This window comes from Paramormyrops kingsleyae, chromosome 13, assembly GCF_048594095.1.
Source record: "Paramormyrops kingsleyae isolate MSU_618 chromosome 13, PKINGS_0.4, whole genome shotgun sequence".
NCBI lineage: Eukaryota > Metazoa > Chordata > Actinopteri > Osteoglossiformes > Mormyridae > Paramormyrops > Paramormyrops kingsleyae.
In genome coordinates this window covers 27,174,499-27,191,664 of record NC_132809.1, presented here as the reverse complement: position 1 = coordinate 27,191,664, position 17,166 = coordinate 27,174,499, and the positions used below count along the sequence as shown (strand labels likewise).

Genomic DNA, 17,166 nt, shown 5'->3' with positions numbered 1-17,166 from the left:
CTGCGCTGTTGCATTGCTTATAAATTATCCAGCATGCCGACACCATTTCATCCAAAAATCTGTTTATAGAAACAGATAGGAATTATGTCCTGTGCCATGTTTATAGCAGTATTAACTACCAATACGACAGAGAAAAAGCAAGGATGGCTGACGGATGAAAACCCTCATCAGGGCTCAGATATAAACTTAATTAATTAACAACCTGACAAGTGGAAATCTTATATACAGGCATGATTTCCCCCCCCTGCTTGACCATAGTTAGAAAAATGCCTAGAAAAATGTATCAGATTAATCAAATTTTAACCTGTAATTCCAGTAAGACACTTTAGAAGAAGCTGGAGTTGAAATTATGGTGTGATGGGGGGGGCACAGCTCAGGTTCAGTTCGTCAGATATCCTGCATTCCCCCGAGTAGCAGCCGGAGATGAAGGGACGTGACCAGCACCTCCCAGCGGGATGTCAATAACAGCATCAGCCTGGACTGAAGGCATCCTGCGACTTCCCCACAGGGACAAGGCAGCGGGGGGAAATGCCGCATTTTCCGGCAGCATCCGTGGAGGCGTCCCAGAATTCAGCACATCGATGTTTAACTTCTTCCAAACCCTGGACCACAGCTGGTCTCAGAAGCACTTACAACATTTTATATTTCTCAGGCATTTTAATACATCTTAAAAATGGAGATCATTAGTGAAAAAGAAGCCATTTAAAAGGGCACCTTAAAAGAAAAAAATATTAAAACTGCCATTTAAAGGGTCATAAGAGACAAACTCATCTGTTTTGAATGACTTTGTGATAATATTTTTTTTTTTTGCCAATTTTAATTGTCTTACTTTAGATCACAAGATCAGCACGTTGATTTAAGATGACTTTCTCTTCTATTAATTCTGTGACAAAGTAAAAAAAAAAAAAGTTTCAGAGTTACATTACCATAATTTGCACTACAATATTCTAGGTTTCTGCTCTATCAAAGCTAATAATGAATCATTACCATGAACATTAAAATAATAGTAATTTTCAAACTTTGCTTGCAGACCAGGAGGGAAAAACGCATTATATAAATGTTGTTATTGATAATTTGGCACAAACAAAATTCATTTTTCGTCAACCACAGTTTCTAGCAGCAGTGTTAAACTAATTTTAAAAATGCTGCGTCAATTAGGGCTGATTTGCTAAATTCACAGCAGGATGAATCACCGTGTATCGAGTTCAAACACGTCCTCAACACTACAATCAGCTACAGTTTAAAAAAAATCCAACAGCTTGACCGTGGATCTCGCAGAACAAGACAGTGATTATGAGTGTTAATCATTTTATATAATATCAAGATCCCCGGGTTGGTTTTCTGAATAACAAGTAACACGAATGGAGAAAAAACAGCCACAGCAGTAGGAACATTAAATGAACATTAGAGCAAAGTGGATACGGTGGATTTTATTTTATTGTATGAATATGTATCATTTTCCATAAATGCTGAACATTATATGGCTTATATCACCTGTAAATAGCAGAGATTCAGTATAAAAAAATAGTGCATTTATTATTAGGATTATCACTGCACGTTGTTTTTCAGTGAGGAGAACATCAGGGTTGCTTCACATTCTGGGGTCACTGGACAGCTTTGCTCACATTCTAGCTAGGAGACATTAAGGAGAATCAAACCTCGCTACAGTGACATCCGAGATTCTAAACAGGCTTTTATTACAGTGCCAACGTCTCATATAGTATTTATTAATTCTAAAGATTCAAATTTTCCATAAAAAAGTTCAAGACACACAGTTATGATACGGTATTCAAGGATTATAGTTTTGCGTTACGCGTCACAACATGTCATTTAATAATAATGGCAGGTATAGTGCAAGGTCAAGGTTAAGCTCATTTTTATAGCTCGGGTGAGTTAAGTTTTGGTTTTTCTGGACTGATAAGAGTTGGAAACTTCCCTTTCTTATTTTACTTCAATCAGTCGCTTCCACAAACCAGCGTACGACTTTCTCTGAATCTTTGGCGTACTCACTTCTCATAAAACTTCTGAATCTTGTCCCAGATCAAAGATCTTCCCATGCCCTTGGTTTCCATGGAATCGTATGTGAGCGTCGCTCCAGCCAGACTGGTTTCCTCACACACAGCTGTAGAGTTTCCTTTGGAGTATAAACTGATGCACACTCATTACAACACTAGCAAAAGGGGAAAAAAAACTGCTGAACTTACTTTTTTTGAAAAGTTGTTGGATGGAGTTCAGGATGCAAGTTTACAGAATGACTAAAGACACATGAATGCACGTTTTAAAAGGGAGAATCTCACACTGTCCGCCTTTCTACACAGGTGACCACAATTAAACCATAACGAGGACATGGGCCTCAAACACAGGGCTGGTGTTCAACCAGCATGTGATCAGTTCAGTCCTGCTGATACTCTGTCTTAGGTTAGCAAACAAAGGGGGGCTGGACAATGAAACTGAAACACCTGGTGAAGAGTATTTGAGGTTTCATGCCTATTTGGTAGCCAGTCTTCACTGATGACACATTCCATCAGTAAGAGCAGAGTGTGAAAACTGAATTTGAGCAATAGCACAGATGTACATAAAAAATGGCCATCCACACTGCATAATGAGAGACATATCAGAGTTCAGAAGAGAACATATTGTTGGTGCATGTCTCGCTGGCGTGGTGTATCGAGAGCCACGGTATCCAGGATAATGTCAGCCTACCACCACGAAGGACAACCACATCCAACAGGAGTAACTGGACAGAAGAGGAAGCCATCTGACAGCGTCGTCTGGGTCCTACCCTGGATTGTATCCAAAAAACCACAGCTGCCAAACTCACTGCAGAATTAAATGCACATCTCGACTATCCTGTTTACACCAAAACTTTGTTGGAAGCTCCACTGAATCTATATAGTCGTGGTTGGGCTCCTATAGCCAAACCTTCAGTCACTCGTGCCAGTGCCAAGCATTGGTTTCAATGGTGCCAGCAGTGCAAATCTTGGGCTGTGGACAGTGTGCAACATGTTTTGTTCTCTGATGAGTCCAGCTTCACTGTCTTTCCCATGTCTTGGACAGTTATGGTGTGGCGAAGCCCCAAAGAGGCTCACCACCCAGACTGTTGCGTACCCAGAGAGAAGCACAGGTGTGGATCAGTGATGGTTTGGGCTGCAATATCATAGCACTCACTAGATCCACTACTTGTTCTACATGGGTGCATTACTGTCAAGGACTATGAACCATTCTGGAGGACCATGTTCACCCAATGGTTCAAACATTGTACCCTGATGGTGGTGCTGTGCATCAGGATGATAATGCACCAATACACACAGCAAGACAGGCGACAGAGTGGTCTGATGAACAGGAAAGTGAAGCTGAACATCTTTCATGGCCTGCATGGTCACCAGACCTGAATATTAGACTTTGGGATATTTCAGAGGAGCAAATCAGGAAACGTTTTCCTCCAGCAGCATCACATAGTGACCTGGCCACTGTTCTGCAAGAGTAATGGCTCAAAATCCCTCTGGCCGCTGTGCAGGACAGATACCTGTCATTCCCAAAATTAATTCATGCTGTTAGCTGCAAAATGAGGCTTTACAACATACTAATAAATTATTGTAGTCAGAGGCGTAGGAACAGGACAGGCAGGGCAGGTGATTGCCTGGGGCCCTCGAGCTGGGAGGGGGTCCCCGAGGGCGACTGATTTCATAGTACATTGCAACGACAAATCTACTTTATTTGTGTATTCTCTTTTTATTAAATTCTCTTTGTGGATATTATTAATTTAGGCTTCACGCCTAAATTCATACATTTTACCATGTCAGGCGGGAGGGGGGTGTGTGTGTAGGAAGGCCCCGTGGAGGGTTTCGCCTAGAGCCCCGAGTGTCCCTAGAATCGCCTCAGCTTATAGTCTAAAACCAGGCGTTTCAGTCTCATTGTCCAATCCCTGTAGATAGATAAAGCGTAAAATAAAAGACACCATAAAAGGTATGTGACTATTAAAATATGTTAAAGAAGCTCACAAGAGATAAAAGTAGCATTTCTTGCCTCTCGGCCAGTCCTACGGCTGGTTTTGAGAATCCAGTGGGTTTTACAGTGGAGAAGCTAAGTTCACTTCTTATCTCACATCTGGATTTGCAATGAAAAAGCTTCCCTTGCCGATGAGTGTGAGCACCAGCTTATGGAGACATTATGGAGAATCAAACCTCGCTACTGTGACTTCCGAGATTCTAAACAGGGTTTTATTACAGTGCCAACGTCTCATATAGTATTTATTAATTCTAAAAACTCAAATTTTCCATAAAAAAGTTCAAGACACACAGTTATGATATGGTATTCAAGGATTATAGTTTTGTGTTACGTGTCACAACATGTCATTTAATAATAATGGCAGGTATAGTGCAAGGTCAAGGTTAAGCTCATTTTTATAGCTCGGGTGAGTTAAGTTTTGGTTTTTCTGGACTGATAAGAGTTGGAAACACCATGAAACCACTGGAATCAGCAGCAGGTTTCCATGATATTTCATCTGCGGAAAGACTGACTGCACTATTTGAATGCTAATTCTGCGGATAGAGGAGAAAATGAGGACAACAAGTATGAAAGAAACAGCATGAGACATGTAAACAAAATCCATGCATTTGCCATCTAACTTCTCATCCTAGTCAGGGAGGCGAGGTGAAAAGAAAATAACAAATTTAAAAATTAAGCAATGATTGTCATAGAAAGGGATTTGCAATGACTCGACCTAAACTGCCCCAGGGGTCCCTCGACCCAGACTGAGGTGCGCTGAGTGTGTAGGTACTGCAGTGGACAGGATCCTGAGTGCCTCCAGCCTTGTGTGCCTGCCTGGGTTCGGGAAAATGGATTTATTTTAATGGCTATTATAAAGCAAAGACCAACTGAGCCTTTTTGATAAAAATTTATTGCAAAGTTTATCATTAAATGTCTTTACATCTATCCATCCATCTTCCAACCTTTATTCATTTTCGTTCCAAGCTGGATCCATATTGTTTTTTATTTTTACATTTGCATATATTTATTCCCAAATCGCAGCTACATTTTTAATCCAGACTCGTCTTTTGTTCCGTCTTTTCCATGACTAAGTGAAACAGTCCCTTTGTTTTAATATTACTATACAGTAGCTAAGGTGGTGAAGGGGCAGGAGAGAATTCACCAATTAGACACAGGGGACAATTAGGAGGCCAGATCTGATAGGACTACAGTGGGCAATTTTAGCCCGGACATTGGGGTACCACCCCTACTCTTTCGAAAGATGCCCAGGGACCATTTATGACCTTAGACAGTCAGGACCTCAGTTTTATGTCCCATCCGAAGCATGGCACTATTTTTACAGCAGTGTCCCCGTGACTGCACTGGGGCATTAGGACCCACACAGACCACCGGATGGGCTCCCCCTGCTGGCCACACCAACACAGGCTTAAATTGGCATAGTAGTAAATCTTTCAATTACTGAACTGAGTGCACTTGGCAAGCTGTAGCCTCTAGCATAGCACAGTAACATCCACCCAGTGGTATTTATACAGCGTATCTTTACAAGCAGGTTACGGTGTGAAGGGATGCTGGTGTTCATGTCAAGAGGAGCTTGAAATGTACTTTGCAGAATGTTTTTGACAAGTTGTACATAATTTTGGATTCATAGGGGAGAGTAAACAATGAGAGACCCTCCTTACCCAGCAAAGATCTCATCAGCCTCTCTTACCTCTCTCAAAATGATTCTAAGGCATCATTTCTGCTCTGAAGCACCTTCCCAAATAAATTTTCAGGGAATCATGTGCAATCCCAATCACTAGAACTCTTTCAGCACAGGGAGGACAACAATTCTTTTTCCTGGTTAAGTGATTACACGTTTTGAACTAGCAGGTCATAAAGTAGAAATAAAAATCGGAGTACTGTTAAATACTATCATTAGCAGTAGTAGTGAATTACTTCCATAATCGATCTATTTCAAGCGCTTTCCAACTCCAAACACGTACAGCCCCCCTACTAAAGGAAATATACATTTAAAATGTAATACTTCGTGCTGCATAGGCCCACGTGAACATCGCGATTCCTTTTCTGGACTTTCTCCTAGGTGCTGAAACAAACATGTGTCATCGTGAATATCTCTGTGAACGACAGTGTTATTTTAAGATCATCCCGGCTCGGCGGACCGTCGCTCCTAAATGCGTTCACACCATTATCTCGGTTGTGCCATCATTCCCGCTGCGATTCCCGCACGCACGTGTGGGTGTATTATTATTATTGCATCCCCATTAATGCAAATCACAAGACTCCATTGTTATATTTCGTTTATTAAGAGCGTAGTGAGCGAAGCTGGCAGACGCGCACGGGTGTTGGTGCCTGGCTGATAGAAGCCCCCGTTTCCGTGCACTTGTCTTTCCTGCTCTCGTGATGCGCCGGTCTGCTGTGATCGTGGCCATTTTTAAAGCGGGACTATGGTAAAACGCGATATTTTACCGCGGGAAGGAAAGTGAAGACAGGCTACCGAGTGACATGACGGGAAATCAAACCAGAAGCGGCTGGCGCTGCCCAGGGTGGGAAAACATGCAGAGTGAGCAGTTCCTGGGCAAAGCTCAAGCTGAACAATCAAAGGCTGCGGAGACAGCGCTGCTGGCAGAACCCCCCCCCCACCTCCCCACTGGGACACAGCCCCGGATCCGGAGCTGTCTCCTCCCTCCACTTAAAGTTTTTCCTGGAGTCGGTGACACCTCAAGGGGGATGAGGACAGGGGGACAGCAGTATCAGCCTCCCGTCATCACATTTCTGACAGATATATCCCATTTGGACATTTTAAAAAGTTTATTTATTTATTACATTTGTACTCTGTTTCATAGCTTAAAATATACAGCGATTGGAGAGAGGGAGATTTTCTCACTTCTGTGTGCTGTTTTTAATTGACAGGATGATGATGCTGCATTCTTCTAAAAGCATTAAGACAACATACATCATTTTTTTTGGTGTTTTTTTTTTTTTAAACGCTGACGATTTTTAATAGAAGTTTCCTGAATGCTGTATCTTCATACATCAGTCCACTGCATTATTCATGGGAAATTACAGTCAGTCTAATTTAAATTGGTCTTACTTGGGTGAAGACACTGGCCTAGTTTTACAAGATGAATTAGATGGTTAAATCAGATGGGGGCCCAGTCATGAATTATGGAGATGTGCATTGTAGTGATGCTAACTTTCATTTATTTTTGCTGTAGATGAATTACAAAGCGCACAGCTTCTCCTGGCTGAGAAAACATTCTTACTCTGTTCATTTCCTGGTTAGTGACTAACCAGATAACAAATTGTTGTTTTTTCATGAACACTGTTGCATTTCAGTCATGGCGACTTAAAAAAAAAACCCATCTCAGGGATAACCTCATTGCCTTGGGAAGCTCATTGAGAACATGCAGGTCAGTGCAGCGTGACAGCATTGTAATACGTGCCTCAGTGTGAGATGGAGCAAGAATGAGGCGCACGGAAGGAGAGGAGAGGCAGCACGGGCTAACGAGAGCTGAGTTAACATGCTGCATCCATGGTATTCGGACGGAGTCATATCACTGAATGGTTAAGGATTAATTACTACACTATGCGCTCATCCTGTCTGATGGCATAGCATTTTAAGTAGCTTTATATATAAACATTTTCTTACAAAAATGTTTCATTTATGGGTTAAAAGACAAATTCAAAGAGAGCTGTAAAGTGGAAACACTGCAGGCGTGAACTTGACATATTTTAATAGGATTTGGATGGTAGCGTTTTAAAAAGGAACAAGATAATTAACTGCAACATTCAAGTAAAAATGTTTGTTTTAATAAAAAAAAATGCCCAGATGCAACATTAGCCATGAACTGGCAACCGCACTGCAGTCTAGAAATCTGCAATGTATTTATGACGTGACACCATCGCATTCACTGCGGCCAGCATGCAGAACTGTGCTGATGTCGCTTATAAAACTGCATCTTCAATTATTCGAAAACTAGAAAAATGCTAAATGTCTTCACTCAACTTACTAACAAAGTCATAATGTCATTTTCATAGTGTGTTACCTGGAGAACTTCATATCTGTGGCTTTTGCTAGACTGTGCACTACACACACTATTGACTTCCTAGTTTCTACAAAGCCTTAGAGAGGAGGGCAGATTGCAGTCCTGACAGCAGACAGGGGGCTAGAACCAGACCTCAGCAACAGTCTCAATCAGTCTTTCAGACACCGACAGAAGTCAAGCAGACAAAACATCAGGAGCACAGAGGAGATGCATTGAGGAGAAGGAAGCTTTTTAAAAGATTCCTGACATGCATGAAGATAGAATGATTACAATGCTAGTAACATACACAAACCAATAAACGCAATATAGGTAAGAAAACAGAATTCTTAAATACCGATTATGCTGATTGAAAACAACAGATTAAGATGGAAATTTTTCACCTTAGGAAGTTGATAATCAAAATTTACATGGCAAAATGTACCACACATGGGTAATCGGGGACCCACAGCAACACAGCACATATAAATGGAGTCACATTTCATTTCTGAACACTGACCTGGCAACATTGGTGTTTGTAAAATAAAATGCCTTGGATCTACTTCATTCCTTGACCATATACACAGATAAAATCTGCTATGCTCCAGCCCAAAATGCATATACCACAGTCCATATACCTTCATCCCTATACCTCAGTTCCATAGTCCATATACTCCATACCTACACCCCAGCCCAACAGTCTATATACCTTCTTCCCTATACCTCAGTCCCATAGTCAATATACCCCCATCCCTACACCCCAGCCCAACAGTCTATATACCTTCATCCCTATACCTCAGTCCCATAGTCCATATACTCCATACCTACACCCCAGCCCAACAGTCTATATACCTTCATCCCTATACCTCAGTCCCATAGTCCATATACCCCCATCCCTACACCCCAGCCCAACAGTCTATATACCCTCATCCCTACACCACAGTCCATTAGTCTATATACCCCCATCCCTATACCCCAGTCCCACAGTCCATATACCTTCATCCTTATACCTCAATCCCATATTCCATATACCCCCATCCCTATAGCTACGGGATGCCGCTCACCACTAAGCATGCTTAGTCAGGTAAGGCTAGCTCCAAGGGCCAAATTTTTTTTTATATTGAAATGGAACCAAGTGTTCATACTTGGAATAGCTGCAAATAAACCTTAGACTTTACTACAAAAACATCAAAGGGCGCCTTTCTTCCACACCAAGTATGGTACTTTTGGTACGGTACTTTCACTTTTCCATTGACTTCCAGTCGAGTACGAGTATGAGTACCAAAAGTTCCAGCACAAAAAGTGCCAAACCAGCTGGGGTACTTCTTTTGTACTTCGGTACTTTGGAGTGGAACCTGAAACGCTTTATTTTGACGACTGGTTATGCAAATAGCCTGCTTCTGAAACAATACAAACACCACTTTGAAAACAGTCGCGAAAATAATGATAAACAAAGTAAAAAAAAAAATGCAATTTGGTTGAAAGAACATATACAACAAAAAGATCCAGATGGCGTGACAAGAAATTAAAAAGTATTTTGTTGAATATACTAATATAGCAGGTATATGGTGAGCCGTCCTAGTGATGTGATTTTGGTATAGTAAATATTGCGGCATTTATAAAAGGAAAAAGCAGTTCAGAAATTTTTCACAAATCCATCTTCAAGTTGTTTGAACAGCAATGGATGAAAATTATTACGCATGCAGTGGTCATGCAAAAACAGTGGGGTTAAACTTTAAATAGATTTTTTAACATATAAGAATGTATAAAAGGAGTAATGATTAAAATAGCAAAACTTGTAGTTTTATAAAAAATAAAAAAAGTTTTTTTTTCCGACAGAATAAGAGTCAAAATATCTTAGTGAAACTTTAACCCTAGCACAATAATATCCATACAGAATTCAAAGTAAGAAAAATCCTGATCTTAATCTAGCTGACTAGCGATGTAAGAATTGTATGTGCATAACATGCGATGTTGGTATTAATATTGCACATTACCAAGCCATATAATATACTACAATAATTTTTAAAAATTAGTAGAAAAGACCGAGCCTCACACAGTGCCGGTACAAGTTTTTACACCAGTGGAAAACCAACACCTTGAAGTACCGTACTTTTGGTATTTTCTTGAAGAACCAAAAGTACGCTACCTGGTGTGGTGGAAAAACGCCCAAAGTTGATTTCCGTTATGCTTATATATAAAACCACTTTTAATTTATAAATAATTTTACTGCAAATCACTGGTACGAATGAAATGCCATTCTGAGTCATCTTTGAATTATTGCAGAAATGGCTACATTTTGAGGCAAAACCATGAACAGCAACTGAAAATGAGATAACACTTTTAGAATGATGCAGAGATGGATGATCATCTGCATAGATTCCCAGTCTTGTCATCGCGGCCTACAGCATAGCCGATTACTTCACCCACATGAAAAAACAGACACCCAGGACAGGAGTAGTTTTCATATGGCTATTTTTTCAAACCATTTTATATATTTTACTATTACTGTGAGCTACCTAATAAAGTGTCACATTTCAGGGCTGAAAGTAAATAAGCACAATGTGCATGTATATACTGTACAAACACATTGTTCTCCTGGAAGGCTGGAGGTCAGGAGCATCTTCTTAATCCTCATTCCGCTTGGCAGCTTTGGCCCATCATTGAGGTGGACTTCCTGCGAGGTCAGTTCTTGCTGCAATCCTGCCTCCTCTACAGGTCAGAAGGCCGACCGTGCCCCTCCACACGCCACATTCATGTCTTCAATCCCCAGATCCTCACATTACTCATTTCCAGGGTAACAATTACCTTTACCTTTGGACATTTAAATATTCAAGTTAAAAGACCAATTCATGTGAGGACAGGAGCAGAATATAAACACAGCCTTCTCCCCTCATGTGACCCAATTTGTCCTCTTTTGCCTTTTGTTTTGATATAATTTATAATGTAATTTCCAATACCAAGAAGGTGTTAGAGCTTTTGAATTTCGCCACGTGAAAGGTGCCATCCTTTGTATCGCCTTTGTGCTTCGAAACAGAACACGCCCATGGCCTCGCTTGTCCTGATTGGCGTAAGGGCTGCCAGCAGGCTGAGCCTTGACAAAGACAGTTATGCCGACGGATGGCTGTCATGCAAACACAGCTATGAGTGGGGGGCCACGGGCAGGGGCCTTCATGGCTCTCATTCTATGCTTCTCTGTGGGATTAAACAGTCAAGGAGGATGCAAGCACGCCTGCGGCTGGCAGCACTGCCAGTGCCACCTGGAGACCTGGTCCAAACTGCAAACTGGACGATAAACTGTAAAACACGCTAGATGTGCAAGGCTAGCGCACTGGAACACGTACTTGGTTACACACTAACTACAGACCCTAAAAAGCAGTTTTCGCACGCAAACGCCAAGCCTGCCGATTCAGCTAGCCCCCTTTCGACATTTATTTTCATTCTCTTGGATTTCCAGCATAATTACGTATTTAATCGATGACTGAGAGATGTGACACAACTGTTTTGCAACAATCCATTTATTCTTAGCCAAATTACACAGATGTGGTGATTCACACAATATTAATAATCAGTCTTTTATTGGACGGACACAGATAGATCAGGTAATACAGAAAGAGAAAGTAGCTTAGATTAGCTTCATAGTCAGTGCATGGCACATAGTTCTCAGTGAAAAGACTCATTGTGAGTTTTCATTCTTTTACCTTTGGCACATTAAAGGCAAATAATTTTCGGAAAAATAAACGTCGAAAGTTGGCCAGCCCTGTCTGTGGCCTACATCAAAGGAGGAAAGAGCTCTTTCTGTGAGTCCAAAACACTAAACTACCGGAACACTCTTTAAACAGGTCTCAGAACAGAAGTCAGTCCTCCTGCTTTGCAGTTATTTTTTTAATCAATAGCTTTTTAAAATTATCATTCAAAACGTGTAGTACATTTAATGCCAGCCAAAGATCAGAAGGGTCGAGGTCCATCCCTACTTAGTCTAAAAGCACCTTCCTCTTACGGCTGGACTTGAGCTACAAAAGGTTTGTTTGAAAGCATTATAAAACATGAAATATTTCCCTGGCACTGAGCAAAAACAACTAAAGAAGCAAATGCAGACGAACTGTACAACAAAAGTCTCGTAAAAACACGCCCCCAGCGACATGGAGCGCTCGAGAACATGCCACTGCTATGTATTAGTTCCACCATCAAAGTCCAGACATGGCCAGCAGGAGGTGGGGGTTTCCTCAAAAGATCGGGAATGTGTTTTGCACATGACCATGTTGTGTGTGCTTGTGTCTTGTGTGAGCAAATAGGTCTGGAAGTGATTCAGCGGGAATGTAGGCGGGACTGAGACAGACCCGTGGGGGGGGGTCAGGGTGAAGGGGCGGGGTCTATGATGAAGGGGCGGGGTCAGTTGCATGCTTTTGTATTACACTGAATCAAACTGACATCACTGACAGCATACAGACAGTCCGTGGAACATTATTTCCTCAGCCGCTTTTCCATCATCCTCATCATCCTCATCCTCCTCCTCATCCTCTATTGCTTCAGTTGTGTTCCTCCTGGTCCCCTCCCTTCTGCTCTCCTCCATCTTCTGGAAGCTTCATGATGTCATTTCCTAGTTTCGGCTGATCGTGGGATTTTTCCTGGAACAATCATAGCACAGGGAAAGACAGATCGTTGAAGGACACAGGAAGACAGAGACGAGGACGCAGTTTAGCTTCTGCCACTTCTAATGTCCTTGTTAAATAACCATCAAAAACAATTAAAATAAATCATTGTCTGATTTATGTAGTGCAGCGACCTAAAACCACATCAAATACAGGCCAAGTAACAAAATAGACTAATTTTTAAATACACAGTAAAATTTCTAGGTGAATACAATGGTCCAGTGTTACAGTATGAATCCCACAGTTCATTTAACAGTTGGACTCTTTGCAGTTTTACTTTTTGATGACCTGTGCTAGAGCAAGTATTTTAAAGTTCTTAGTTTTATGGTGTTTCTAGGTCACTGTGAATAACACCCTACTGATCACAATAAAGGTCTGAGGTTCTCAGGCTGCAAATAAACAGGTTTCAGGTACATCAATTCACCCCTGACTGGTGTTTACTAACTGAATGAACGGTGTAATTTAACCAGGTAACATATCTATGTCTCTTGGCTCATTAAGCACCACATTCCGGCAGCTAACCCGAGCGCCTGGCGTGTTCTGTATATGTCTGGCTTTGTTCATGCTTGCTGGTTCCTCCCCGTGGTCAACATAACCGGAGCCGGCCTTGTGATATCCGACCATCAAGAACCACTAAATTCACTGGTGAATGAGCAGCCAGATAGAGCCAGATAAAGCGGCGTTATGAAGAGCTGGCCAGCTGCTCCTTTTGGGAGGTACGTGGAAAACATAGTTTCATCTATGTGATTTTATATCTTGGAACTTAATCCAAAGCGCAGGGAAATGTGTGGTATAATGAATGAGCGAATAAAATTTCCCTCTCAAATCTCCCAGTACCCTTCAGCTCTGCCTCCTCTGATCCACAGCGTTTAGATATTATATCCAGGCTGAACAGCCTGCCTGTAGATGGGTTACTCTGACAAAGACAGGTACTCGTCTTTAAACAGGTCACATTTTCTCATGTATTTATTTTTCATTCAGTGTGTTACAGTAAATGCCCAGAGGTGGCCTCCATTCATTGACCATCCTGCTCCACACTGTCACATATTCACACATAAAGGGTGATGTCTAAGGCCACTGGCTCCAGCTGCTGCCTTAATGGCCTGTGAGAGTCAGGAGGGTCCTGATTGGCTGAACTTGCAGAGGGTCTGTTGGTCAGCTCTGCCTTCAGAAACCCGCTGAATCATTAATATTAAGCATGGGGGAGTGTATCTGATTGGAGGAGCAGATGCTCAAGGCGCTCAAATAACAGCAGGGCTCCCATATTCCCACCCCATGTCCCTGACTGTCCACTCGCTCGTGCTGCTCTCAGAGCCCTCCAGCCTTCGGCCCCTACACTGTCAAGTCCGGTGGTCCGGTTCCACCTCCTCCAACCTAATGAGTGCAGTCGACATTCCTGGGAAACCACTACTTAAAACTGCAACTGTAATGAGTCCCAGTGCTCTCATAGTACATTCATGCTTTATTTTATTTTTATATAAAAGCGGCCTTTGGGGGTTTCTCCCTGCCATTATTTGGACACTTTAAAAAGACAGCAGTAAATTTGCCTGTGATAAAGTCACCTTCCTCAGGGTGCCTTAAAGGACACGTTTTCATTACCGAAACAAATGAGGCGGTTGGGCAAACAAGGGCTGAATAAATGGTGCCTTTCGCTCAGAGTCTACGGACACAAAATAAATATCCACATGCATTCCAAGAATTGGTTTATTTTTAATCTGTTTTGTCTCCCAGTTCTGGTTGAAAGACGTTTAAAGGTGTGGATGATGGAATAAGCCCTGTTACAGCCAGGGAAATCTTCTTATCCATTAATATCATTAATCCTTCCCAACTCCAAGCCCACCGTGCCTGACATCACCATTCATCCTATCTCTGATTGGAAGAGACATAAGCTTCCAGAATAACTCAGGGAGCCACATAGCACAGGGTCCTTCCATGAGGAGTGATCGTACTGCTCGATGAACCTCAGACTCCTGTAGGCTAGCAGTCCTAAGGAGGTTCCTGAATGGTTCTACATTCAGTGGGGCTACATAAATACAGACGCTCTCTGGGGTACGATGGGGTTATGATCTTAAGGCGAAAATATCTTAAGGCAAAAATGCTTAGAACACTTACATTAGCCTACAGTTTGGCAAAACCATTAACACAAAGCTTCTTTTATAATAAAGTGTTGAATATTTCATGTAATTTATTGAATAATGTACTGAAAGTGAAAAGAAGAATGGAATCAGAACACCCATCGTAACGTTGAAATATCATAACATGGATCATCGTAATCTGGGGGTGCGTCTGTATTCCACAATATTCAGTGATTTTGTGTCTGGAGACAAAACGAGAGAGTTGGTGTCCACTCGGGAGGGTGACGATGAAGCACAAAAATAGAGGGTGAGGCGGAGCCAACACCCACCTGGTTATTCAGGTTCAGCGCTGCTGTTTTACTCACAGGGGACCATTTTTCAGTCTGGTTTTGAGAACAAATCTTGTCAACCTGAAGGCAGACAAAAGTGATAGTCAGTCAAACATTGTGAGGGCGATGGGCGTCATCAAAGGGATATGGCCGTGGGGGGGGGGGGGGGCAGCAACCGGAGGCTTGGAATATGCATCTGCTGCAAGTGGGCGGTGATAACGCTCTTTCTTAGATACGAAACATTAAACTGTATAAACAATCTGATCCATTGTTTGACTTGACTTCTGTTTTGCTCTGTGTGATTCTTCAGTGGGCAGATAAGCACAAGAAGGCACCAGGAATACCACCCCTCGTAAATAATCCTTGCATTAAAGGCATGAATAATTACCGTGCAGACCATTTACCTACAGGAACTTGCTGGAAAACATGGAGAACATCGTGGGTGGGTCTGGGGGGGGGCATGTAAAATGGCAGTCTGTTTATTTCAGCGAGTGCCTAGACGCAGTTCATTAATGCGTGAAGATAAATGCGAACGCCGTTCAGACGAGCAGCGGGAACCAGACGTGGGAGAGCGATGGTGCCGCCACTGCAGCTAAGAGCGCCACAGGAATGCGCAGTGTAAAAAGTCGTCAGTGATACCACGCATGCCGTGCTGTGCATGCTATCGTCATTATTTCATAGCTTTCCTACAAGCTTAAAATAAACATTATGCCAAAGGTCTGGGAAACCTGCACATCGGTAGGTTTTAGCATTAATGTCCTTCAGATCTCCATGAGATGAACATCTGACGGACTTCACTGTGTTTTAGTATTACTGCCCTAAACATGAGCATTAAGTGCAGTGATGAATAAGGAGCCAGAAGCCCTCTCAGCTTTCGAAGGCACCCAGTGTCCCGGGCGCTCACTTGTAATGGGGCAGAATACAGATTCTACAGCAACTGTTGCAGAGAGCAAGCATGTCCAGTACGCTGTGACCTGTCCTCTGTAAAGGACTTCATCAAAGGAGATTTGCACCTGGCTGATGGCCATTTATTGTGTGTGTGGGGTGGGTGACTGAATCTGCCCTGTCCTTTATGGAACAAATTGGTTCCATTTTGATTATTCCATTCAGGATCTCAGCAGACAATCAATGGATACCCCAGGCTTGACCCTAAGCCTGAGCCCATAATGCAGATTCTGGGTCTATGCAGTACATCCAGTGTGGCAAGTCTCAGGTTTCCTGTAGATGCCTTGTTAGAATAGTGGTAGCCCCACCAGTCATGTGGGAGACCAGGGTTCGATTTCCCTGAGGGGGAGCACAGCTTGCAGCACTGCTGGTGTAGTGGTATCATGCAAGACTCCCATTTTCATGATCCAGGTTTGATTCTTGGGTAGCACGCTGACTTTTGAGAATTTACCCTGGGATCAATAAAGTCTTATCTTACATGCTGATATGAAAGCCATGCTCATGTCAACACACCGACATCCCATGATTTCAGGAGCATGCAGTGAACAGCTGTATGCTATCCACAATTGTCACAAAAGTCCCCAGTGTGAGCATTAATCACAGTCATTTGATGAGGCTCAATGACAGCATCTCACACTTGTGTTCTGCATGTCCACCATAGACTGACCCACTGTGCTACAGTACAACACACCAGAGAGCAGCCACTCTAACACACACACACAGTCATCAGCACGCAGCTCCTCTCATCGCCGAAAAAAAACAGCACCTTTTCACAAGGACTCTACTGATATAAAAAACACCATCAGAAAATACATTTCGTGCCAGTTATTTCCCGAAGAATCTGTCAGAAATGTTATAATAAGCCATAGTATTATAACAAGCAATCAAACTAGCAGGTCACCTTTCTGAGAAAAGGGTACTATGCATCTGAATGAATGAAGATGGGGTGGGAATCCAGTACATCAAGCTGTGTCTAATGAATGGGTTACGCAGTATCCGCCTGACCATGACACTCTCTCACAGAAGAAACTAGAACAGTGGGTCAAACAGAATCTAGAACACAGTCTGGATGAGCTGAAAGGATAAGGTTCCAAACACGATATGGTCTCGTCAACAACAATTAAGCAAATAATGCAGTAATATGATTTAAATG

General features: G+C 42.3%; 1 protein-coding gene and 1 long non-coding RNA gene across 3 annotated transcripts in view; both read right to left on the bottom strand.

Moving 5' to 3' along the window:
• Positions 1-614: 614 nt before the first annotated feature.
• LOC111850545 (uncharacterized) lies at positions 615-2,375 on the bottom strand. 2 transcript variants are annotated; one of them, XR_002839827.2, is made up of 3 exons: positions 2,205-2,375; positions 2,011-2,148; positions 615-883 (listed from the first exon to the last, which is right to left on the bottom strand). It is a non-coding gene; the product is annotated as an uncharacterized lncRNA (long non-coding RNA). The 2 variants fall into 2 exon arrangements; XR_002839826.2 differs by having other exon boundaries at positions 2,011-2,134; positions 2,205-2,367.
• A 9,139-nt stretch (positions 2,376-11,514) lies between these two features.
• The window catches only part of luzp2 (leucine zipper protein 2), an 84,050-nt gene continuing 78,398 nt past the window's right edge, over positions 11,515-17,166 (bottom strand). Inside the window, exons 11-12 of the mRNA XM_072698497.1 lie at positions 15,069-15,149; positions 11,515-12,640 (exon numbers count right to left, since the gene is read on the bottom strand). Coding sequence (XP_072554598.1) covers positions 12,542-12,640; positions 15,069-15,149 — 180 coding nt within the window. The 3' untranslated portion in view covers positions 11,515-12,541. The remainder of the gene's footprint in view (positions 12,641-15,068; positions 15,150-17,166) is intronic.